The sequence below is a fragment of the Nansenia antarctica genome, assembly GCF_963989245.1.
Source record: "Nansenia antarctica genome assembly, chromosome: 3".
NCBI classification, from domain to species: Eukaryota; Metazoa; Chordata; class Actinopteri; order Argentiniformes; family Microstomatidae; genus Nansenia; species Nansenia antarctica.
Window position 1 is genome coordinate 11,400,060 of NC_137688.1, and position 10,000 is coordinate 11,410,059.

At 48.1% G+C, this 10,000-nt stretch overlaps 2 protein-coding genes across 2 annotated transcripts in view; one reads left to right on the forward strand and one right to left on the reverse strand.

Annotated features, from left to right (window-relative positions):
* Positions 1 to 2,409, forward strand: part of drp2 (dystrophin related protein 2) — a gene marked incomplete at its 3' end in the record, with an annotated part of 67,972 nt that extends 65,563 nt beyond the window's left edge. The window contains 2 exon segments of the mRNA XM_080526911.1: positions 548 to 656; positions 2,274 to 2,409. Of these exon segments, the coding sequence (XP_080383037.1) occupies positions 548 to 656; positions 2,274 to 2,409 (245 nt within the window).
* Positions 2,410 to 3,643: 1,234 nt separating this feature from the next.
* Positions 3,644 to 10,000, reverse strand: part of LOC308153719 (uncharacterized protein) — a gene marked incomplete at both ends in the record, with an annotated part of 12,263 nt that continues 5,906 nt past the window's right edge. The window contains 4 exons of the mRNA XM_080526912.1: positions 3,644 to 3,724; positions 7,554 to 7,999; positions 8,723 to 8,864; positions 9,579 to 10,000. The exon at positions 9,579 to 10,000 is cut by the window's right edge and continues 213 nt beyond it. Coding sequence (XP_080383038.1) covers positions 3,644 to 3,724; positions 7,554 to 7,999; positions 8,723 to 8,864; positions 9,579 to 10,000 — 1,091 coding nt within the window. The remainder of the gene's footprint in view (positions 3,725 to 7,553; positions 8,000 to 8,722; positions 8,865 to 9,578) is intronic.

The window sequence follows — 10,000 nt, forward strand, 5'->3', positions numbered from 1 at the left end:
AATCACAGTAACATCAATCAACCAGTGGAACTATATTACATTGTATTGTTGACTTGTTCATTGTTGCTAACCCCATTGCTAATGGGGTAGTGGTGGTCTAGTGGCTAGTGAGTTGGACTGGTGAGGTTGTGAGTTCAAATCCCACCTGGAACACCACCACTGTGCTCTTGAGTAAGGCCCTCAGTTACTCCAGGGGGAATGTCCCTGTAATTGTAAATCACTTTGAATTAAAAGCGTCTGCTAAATGGTAAATTCTAATTTGAAATTCTAACTGTTGTCATTGAGTGTAGAGCATGATTCCCAAGGCATTTCACTGTTAATTACAGCTGTTACGCGATGTGTGATGACAACTAATTGACAGTGCAACACCTTGGGAATCATGCTCCTCGCTGAACAACAACAACAGTTTGCGACACTGAACAAGTCAACAATATTATTGGATTGGATTCGATTGGAATTCGGTTCATACACAATAGTAAGGTGTGTGTCAGGAGAAGTGATGTGTGACTGTTCCCTTGTCCTGACGTAGTGTGTGTGTGTCTCCCAGGAGACGACATGGACCATGAGCAGGACACGGTGCTGCAGCTGCAGGAGGTGATCGAGCAGTTGAGGAACGTCTTCCCCTCGGAGCCCGGTGAGTCCAAACCCAACCAACCGTTCACACCTGAGATTAGTCCGTCGACAGTAAAGGTTAGGCGCCTGCGGGAGATGACTTCAGTACAGGGGTGTGTATATACACTGTTTCATATCACAGAAAAAAGACAGGAACATTTGAACCGCTATGAAGCTTCGTCAGGCTTCCTTCCCTCACATCCGTAGACTAACAACAGCATTGTCGATATTGTTTGTTAGTATAGTTTGGGCTTATTGTCAGGGACGGCTGGTATCAATGGGCTAGCAGGGCTAAGCCCCCCCTATCTTTTACAATAAATATGAGAAAGTTATTAAATTAAAGAAATATTAAACTATAATAATTGTTGAATAATATAATTCATGTATAATAATTGTTAAACCTTAGAACTGATTGATTTTGGTGGAACCTAGAGCAGCAACAGCACCGAATAAAAAAAGTTTCAGAATAAAAGTCAGGAAAAAAACGTTTCTGAATAAAAGTCAGGAAAAAAAGTTTCGGAATAAAAGTCAGGAAAAAAACCCATTTCAGAATAAAAGTCTGAAAAAAAGGTTTCGGAATAAAAGTCAGAAAAAAAGAGTTTCAGAATAAAAGTCTGAAAAAAACCATTTCAGAATAAAAGTCCTAAAAAAACCATTTCAGAATAAAAGTTCGAAAGAAAAAGTTTCAGAATAAAAGTCAGAAAAAAAGAGTTTCAGAATAAAAGTCCGGGAAAAAAAAGTTTCAGAATAAAAGTCTGAAAAATTAAAGTTTCAGAATAAACGTCCGGAAAAAGGTTTCAGAATAAAAGTCCTAAAAAAAAGTTTCAGAATAAAAGTCCGGGCAAAAAAGGTTGCAGAATAAAAGTCCGGAAAAATTTATTTCTGAATAAAAGTCAGAAAGAAAAAGTTTCTGAATAAAAGTCCGAAAAAAAACATTGCAGAATAAAAGTCAGGAAAATGTGTTATATGATTGATTCACAGTTAAAATAGATTGATTAATATGTTACATGATTGATTTACAGAAGTACATTTCTGTTGTATTAGCTAAGAAGAACTGCAGGTTCCAGAATGTCTTGTAGAAAAACGTCATATAAGTTGACAGTTTGTTGTTTTTGAGAAATGTGAATTGTACATTGAATTGAAAGTTAATAGCTAATAGCTCGTTTTATTGAAAAAGAAAGTGATCACAAGTGTATGTCAGCAGATTTGTATATAAAGAACCTTTCGCTTGATATCACCAGTCCTAGCCATCATTTCAGAAGGTAGAAATACTACACTGTGACTCGTAATGTTGTATGTATGTAATGTTAATAAATAATAGGCACAAACTGATGTTGCAAAAGGTCAAAACTATAGCTGCATTTACTTCCCTGTGTTTAAATGAGTCCTCTTGCTCTTCTATATTTCACCTACTCCACATTTTCATAGCCTTATCGTAACATGTATTCTTACCAGTAGCAGCTAGTCCAAACCATATAATTTACTGCTTTTTATAACGCGATAAAAGTAATATTGAGCAGAATTAAGTTCAGCCTACTGGTCCGGCCCTCCACAATAGTTTAGGTTTGTGTGCAAATCTTTTTTTCCATTTTTTAAATCTGGACTCTTAATTAAATTAAATTAAATGTCTCTTTTTTTCCTCTGTCCCTCTCCTCTTCCAGGCACCACATCTCTCATCTAACCCAGGACGGGGCCTGGGGTGCAGGGAGAAGCCTGCTGGGATGCCTGATGGCCTGCCTGGGCCCCATATGGCTGCCATCCACACTAGAGTGCACCAGGCCCTTCACGCAGAGCTAAACCCTCTCTCTGACCTCTGTGGTCAGCCCATGTGGAACCAAAGGCTAACGGCTAACGCTAACACCAAGCCACGCACTGTGCAAGCTAACCAGCTACGGCTGACGCTAGTAGACACTATATTAACCAGCTATGGAAGGCTAACGTTAGCGCCCAGACAGAGGTACTGTTAGCTGATCAGCTAAGGGCTAACGTTAGCGCCCAGACAGAGGTAGCCTACTGTTAGCTGATCAGCTAAGGGCTAACGTTAGCGCCCAGACAGAGGTACTGTTAGCTGATCAGCTAAGGGCTAACGTTAGTGCCCAGCCAAGACACTGTGCTACCCAGCATCTGTGTAGTTGTCCGAGGTGTGAAGCTTTATATCACTATACAGCACAACAAGGACCTTCCGCGAATAGGACTTTTTTTACACAATGCAAAAAGGAGTGAGGAAGTTTTGTTCTGTCAAAGTACCATTCTCAAAGTATTCTAATGTTTTGTGTGATTTTTTTCTTTCATCTCAAATGTGATTCAGACTTTTGTTTGTTCCTTTTCTCGGGTCATTCGTGCACACTGGTGCTGACTTGATCTGGTCCGGTACGGTTCGGCTGCCCTTCATGTGGCTGTGCTCGGGCGCACAGAGAGCAGAGCGGATTGCCGGGGAGCCGGCAGGACCCACAACAAGCTTATTTACTCTGTGAGAGTGACACATCATCAGTAAAGCTCCTGATTTATTGAAGACAGCCAGAGTGCCGCTAGCCTAGCGGAGCACTTCTGCTCACACAGTTCCTCTAATCTTCCAGAACTTGGTCTCCCCCCCGCCTGGCTCCGGCCCCACTGTCACAGGGAGGGCATTACACACACACACACACACACACACACACACACACACACACACACACACGCACGCACGCACGCACGCACGCACGCACGCACGCACACACATACACACACACATACAAACGCACATACACACATAAACACGCACACACGCTAATCCTGACACACACGCCCATACTTATACACACACATTCACAGACACGGTACACACACATGTTCACACACCTAGACAAAATACACACACGCACACACAACCCTTCACAAAAGCTTCACATGGGAAGGAATCTCGACTGCAATTTTACAGTAATTTGCCTCTTCTGTTCTGGGGGGAAGGTCTGGAGACAAAGCCAATTTGTGTGGCTCAGCGCGTGGCAGGAAGTGTCTGTCTTGAAACGCCGGGTCTCCTCTGCGTGCACTCTCACTCCCGCGGCGAGCTCATAAGGAGAGAGCTCTCCAGGCTGCAGAGCTGTAATAGGCTTGGCCCCCCCGCCCCCCCTCTCTGCGGGAACCATCCACAGACACACGTGTTTGATACCATTCCTCATCCCGTTCATTACGATTAACCCGTCCTCCACTTTCTACCTCTACCAGCCTCCCCCGCACCTTACTGTATGTATATCTGTGGTCCTCTGTGGCTCAGTTGGTAGAGCATAGCATAGCGCTAACAACGCTTAGGTTGTGTGTTCGATTTGCGCTAGGACGCTAGGTTAACGCAAATATCTAATCAGCCAATCACGTGGCAGCAACTCTGCACAACCGTCTCTAGTGTTTACAGAGAATGGTCAGGAAAAAAAGAGAAAATATCCAGTGAGCGGAAGTTGGTGGTGGTGGTGTAATGGTGCGGGGGATATTTTCTTGGCACAAATCTTCAGCAACTGTGTGATGCTTTAATGTCAATATGGACCAAAATCTCGGAGGAAGGCAAAAGAGGGGGTCCAACCCGGTACTAGCAAGGTGTGCCTAATGAAGTGGCCGGTGACTGTATATACTGATAAATGTACGCACTCACTGCAATGTAAGTCGCTTTGGATAAAAGCATAATCTAAATGGCGTATATTATTATTGTTATATTAGATCTGAAATGAGTGTATAGGTATGAGCAACATGGCGGTAAGTCCACCTTGACCTCTGATAGGCTAGGTAGAATTCTCACCACCTGGCTCACACCTATCTCATCTGGTCAGACCTACAGACGCCTAGGTACCCGGAGCTGGCGGCCCGCCTCACCAGGGTCACATGACACACTCTAAGACAGACGCAGTCGACTTGCCTTAAACCCAGACAGACAGAGCCCCGTGGACCAATCTTCATGTTACAGTACGCTGTATCTGTTTGTTCTGCCGCCTCAACTGTTGTTGAATAGAGTCGGTCCTGCCTCTCCCTGCCTCCCCCTGCCTCTCCCTGCCTCTCCCTCCCACGACCCTCTCTTCTGTTCGTGGTTCTGACTCATCCGTCTGCGGACCAAATGTCAGCCTAAAAGGCGTTATTATTTTTGTATATCACTCAGCGTTCTCGCAATCAGAGCAGGTGATTCAGAGCGTCAGCGGAAGTTGAGTCACCGCCGTTGCCGCCGTAACAGCCCGTTCAAGGGCTCTCTGTCATGCGGCGTAGACCCGCTGAGTACCGTCAAGACGTCTGAGGAAGGGAGGGTTTCAAAGCGTAGGAGCAGGCCGGGCACCTGAGAGACTAGTTTAAAAGGTTCAGGTCCAAATGGAGATTTGACGTGTGGAACCAGAGATGCAGGGAAGGCAGTATGCAGTTTAGATGGAGAGTTGTTCGCCTTCCTCTCTCTGGCCAAGTACACACTGGAGTTGGATTCCCATCCTGCATCCTGTCAGACAGCCTCCCCCCCCAGGCGCAGCGTTCACATCTGACACCGTTCAGCGCCGTTCTGTTTTGTTTTGATGCCGTTGCTAGGGAACTGTCCCCAAGGACACGGCGCCGCAGCTTGCGCGAGTCAGAAAGGTGGGGCGCCGCTCATAATGGAAATGCTAATAACCATATGGGGACGAGCTCTTCGTTTCCATACCTCACACCCCCTCATCCCCCCCCCCCCCCCACACCCCCTTTCCACCTCACACCTCACAGCTGACAAAGCCTGCCGCTGTCTAGCGGGTGTAGTCAGTCATTAACGTCAACATCTGTTATATGTATGCCGAGCAGTCAGGCTGCGAGCGGCATTCCTTCAAATGTCAAGTTTTTTGAGAACAAAGAAAAGCAGGTCATGTTAAGAAAAAAAAATAACATTCAACACGTGTTATGTTTACACTCATTAACATGTCTTTATTGTCATTAATACATCTCATTATATATGGATGATTCCTTGTGGCTGTGAACACATGCAGTTATTCCACGGTCTCTCAGCTCTCTCTCTCTCTCTCTCAGCTCTCTCTCTCTCTCTCTCAGTTCTCTCTCTCTATCAGCTCTCTCTCTCTCTCTCTCAGCTCTCTCTTGTTCTCTCGCTTTCTCAGCTCTCTCTCTCTCTCTCTCTCTCTCATTCTCTCTCTGTAGGATACTGCATCAAACCAGGAGCTGATGGGGGGAGATAACAGAAGTGCTACTCATAGGCGTACATTATTACACCACTAGCAGTGGTAGTCTGAGTGGCTTGTTACAGAGCCCGTCGACCTCTATCCGTATCTTTTTCTCAGTAGTGCTGCACTGTAGCTTTTCATCGCGCCCCGCTAGTTCTCAGAAGCATCCTACACAACACCACATCATACACAACTCTCTCTTTAGTTGCTGCTGTGGTGGTGGTGGTGGTGGTGGCGGTGGTGGTGGCAGTGGTGGTGGCGGTGGTGGTGGTGGCGGTGGCGGCGGCGGCGGTGGTAGTTAGTATAGCACTCTGTGGACACCCATCAAAAGGAATATGTCTGGCTGAGAAACCCCAAGTTGTTCTGTTCCACATCCCTCTGTAGTCATGCGATTCTGTGATGTTCTAGAAGCTCCAGGAACACCATCTGTAGCGCAGCAACCCCCCATCCCCCACCCCCAGAACATGACAAAACAGACCAGTCAAACCAGTCGAGCCGTCTTCATGGTGATCTCTTGGGAGAAGCAAACCACTTTGGCTTTAGACTAGAGGGGCCATGGCATGACCACAGAATGCTACACACCGTATAGTGAGTCAGCCCTCTGCTAACGAGAGTTCTCATTACTCCGCCATGTTAAACAATAGATCCCCCCTGTTGTGTTCAACGCACCGCTAGGCTCATTAGGAGAGGACGGAGCGGCTGTTGTTTCCATCCTCCTGACATGACAGAGCAATGAATCACTTAACCTCTTAGCGGAGCTATAACTAGCGTTTCCTACACACCACCGCGCGTCCACTCCTACCCACCGCGGACAGCGCCGCTACTTCTGATTTATACTTCCTTTTACTGTCTGTTCAACTGACCCAAGGTTCTGTTTTTTAATCAGCATTATTATGCCTCATTACTTATCAATTTGTTGAATGTCGAATGTTCCATTAGTTTTATGTATTTGTTTAGTTTAGTATTCATAGCGTACTACTGTACTCACACTCTTCTCTCATTCCTTTGTTTTTAACCTGTATAATTTTTTTTGTGGAAAGAAAGGCATTTTTTTTAAACCGAGTGGATTACTGGCTGCTTTCTACTCTTTGTGTACAGAAATAAATTTGTATTTGGTATACACAACGTCTGCTGTGTCATCTGTGTGCCTGCCCCGAGCGATCGGGTTTGAATTATGAGAGCGAGAAAAGGATGTCAACGTAATAATAGTTTGGTGTCTTATTTTTTCCTTTTCTGTTTACGTTTGGACTTCTTACCGGCGTGATCGACATCTCTTGTCGCCTCCCCTTGCGGCCTGGTTTTGGCGGCCGCCTCGGGTGGACAAGGCTGTTTATCACAACTCTTTCCCTCTCTTTCTCTCCCTCCATCTACTTTGCTATTCTCTGCCTCCTCCTCCTCCTTCTCCTCTGTTCTGTCTGTCTGTGTCTCTAACCTCCCTCTCTCCTCTTCCTCTGTGCCCTGCAGGTGAGCACTAGATAATGGGCTCCTATTGGATGATTCTGATTGAATGCCACAGCTCCCTGTGTTATCATTGGTGCCTTTGTTCCCTGTGCTTTCCTGGGACAGCAGCTGTGCTGGAATTGATTGGCGGTTGACCTTCTTTAAACCCTTATCCGTCCCTGATCTCTTGGTACCCACTACATTATCTTCCACTGCAGTAGGTTGTGCTGGATCTGTATCTCCATCTCCTGCTCCATTATATGACACGGCCTGCCCCGCCCCCTGGACCTCAGCGCCCTCTGTTTTCTTTTCATTAGTGCTAGCCTTCTCCTCCTCCTCCTCCTCCTCTCTCACTCCATCCCCCCCTCCCTCTTTGCCCTTTGCGCTCTCGGCGTCTCCCTTTCCGTCGTGCTCCTCCGTCTCCTCTCTAACCCCGTCGCCTCCTCCCTCTTTCGGGGCGGCGGCGGCTGACTTCCCCGCACGCGTCACGGTCCCCTCCTCTCCTTTATCCTCTCCTTTCTTCTTCTCCGCCACCTTCTTGCCTTCTTCTCTGGTCTTGCCTGGCTTGGCCTTGGCGCCCCCCCCCGGGCCCCACTTCTCCTGGGTGGTCTCCAGGTAGGTCTTCTTCTGGCCGATGTGCTTGGAGCGGATGTGCTCGCCGAGCCTCTTCATCTCCTGGCGGACGACGGGTTTGAAGGAAGGGTCCAGGCTCTCCACCGTGGCGAAGTCCCTCCGGGCCGCCTCCTCGTTACACAGGGCCGAGTGGGCCCGGGCGCGCTGGTACACTGCCTTCAGGTTACCTAGAGGAGGGAGAGGGGGGGGTAGAATAAGAAAAGGGGGGGGGGGGTGGAGGGCAGTGAGGAAAAGAGGGGGAGAGAAGAAGGGAGGAGACGGATATGAACAGAGAGCAAGAAATGTGCAGTGAGGGAAGAAAAGGAGAGAGAGGAGAGAAGCGGAACGTGCAGTGAGCCTGGGGAACGAGCAGAATCCCCCATATCACAAAAGGCTCTTCTATTAATAATAGAAAACAGTGAATTCGACTTTTGACTGCATTGTTCACAGGAAGGTGTCGTGGGAGGGAGCGGAAGCATCAACAGAGAATGATGCAACTACGTCTCCTCCGCTTTCCATAAAAAAACATTGCGAGGAACAACACAAGGATGGAGCGTGACCACGGCCTGGTAGTTTTATTTGTCTAACAGATAAAAAATAAATAAATAAAACTAACAGATGGAGAGCATTCAGCTCAGAACCAAGATGAGAAGCCTATTTCTTTGATGCCTATTTCTCTCTCTCCTTATCTCTCTCTCTCTTTCCCTCTCCCTCTCCCTCCCTCTCAGCCATAGGCTGATATGGTGGCGGCTAGCCATCAATGCCTACTACTACACGGTACCTCTGTGAGTCTTGAGCAGATTTCTATTTCTCTCTCTCCTTATCTCTCCCTCTCTCTCTCTCTCTCTTTTTTTCTTTTTTTCTCTCTTTCTCTCCATTATAGATAGCCAATGCCTACTACTATACGGTACCTCTGTGAGTCTTGAGCAGCTTGCTGTTGAGCTCCACTACTTGTTGATAGTCCCGCAGCTCCAGCAGGCACTGGCTGAGGTTGAGAGCGAGCGGCAGACGCACCTTCTCCAGGGACTCCCAGTCCTCCCCTCGGAAGTCCACCTCCTGAGGATGGAGCCAGAGAGAGAGGGAGAGGGAGAGAGATGGAGAGGGAGAGAGAGAGATAGGTGGGGAGGGGAGGGGGACAGGGGAGAAAGAGAGAGAGAGAGAGATGGAGAGAGAGAGGTGGGGAGGGGAGGGGGACAGGAGAGAGAGAGAGAGAGAGAGAGAGAGAGAGAGAGATGGAGAGAGAGAGGTGGGGAGGGGGGACAGGGGAGAAAGAGAGAGAGAGAGAGAAATGGGTATAGAAAGAGAGGGGGTACAGGGAGATAAGTGGGGATAGAAAGAGAGGGGGGAGAGAGAGAGAAGTGGGGGTAGAAAGAGGGAGGGAGAGAGAAAGAGCAAAGAGAGAGAGTGTGTGACACAGAGACAGAGAGAGAGAGAGAGAGAGAGAGAGAGAGAGAGAAGGAGATGCTTGGGTGAGCACTGTCACATCGAAAATCTCTAAGGGTATCTGTTATTTTTAGCCTTCTTTCTCTTTCTCGCTGTTTCGCTAACCGACAATGATGCCGCTTCAGTGGAATGGCAACAATGAAACATGAATATAGCTTGTGAGACGGCATGGACCGCATGCCACTTATGTAACCCAGCTGACCCGAGGAGGACACTCAATGTACATACCGCAGAGTGAATGAACATACCGTACTTGGTACTGAGTGTACCTACCACTGAGGGAAGAGGGCGAGTGCGCGGCACACCGCCGGTGTGGAACCTGACCTTATTCTGCAGGAAGTCCACGTACGCCAGGGCTTCCTTGTACTTCCCAGCAGCCTCGCTGTAGCGCTGCCCTTTAATCAGGAAGTTGCCCTCGTCCTGGAGGAACACGGTCAGCCGCAGCATCTGCTGCCAGTCCTTCCCCTCGGTCACCGGCGGAGCTCTCTGATTGGTCTCCCGCTGGGCCTCGGTACCGCTCGCCGCCGTCTTCTTAATGGCCGGTTCGTCCTTCGCAACAGTAGTGTTCTCGCTCTGTTCCTGCCTATTGTCGTCCCCCTGTTTGAAGACGGACTCGTCCTTGCGTAGCGGTTCCACTCCGCGTCTCTCTTCTCCCTCCTCGACTTCGCCGGGCGCACTCTCGCTCTCGGCGCCGTACGCCTTCCCCTCCTTCACTTCGCTCTCTTTCTTCTCCTCTTCCTCCTCTT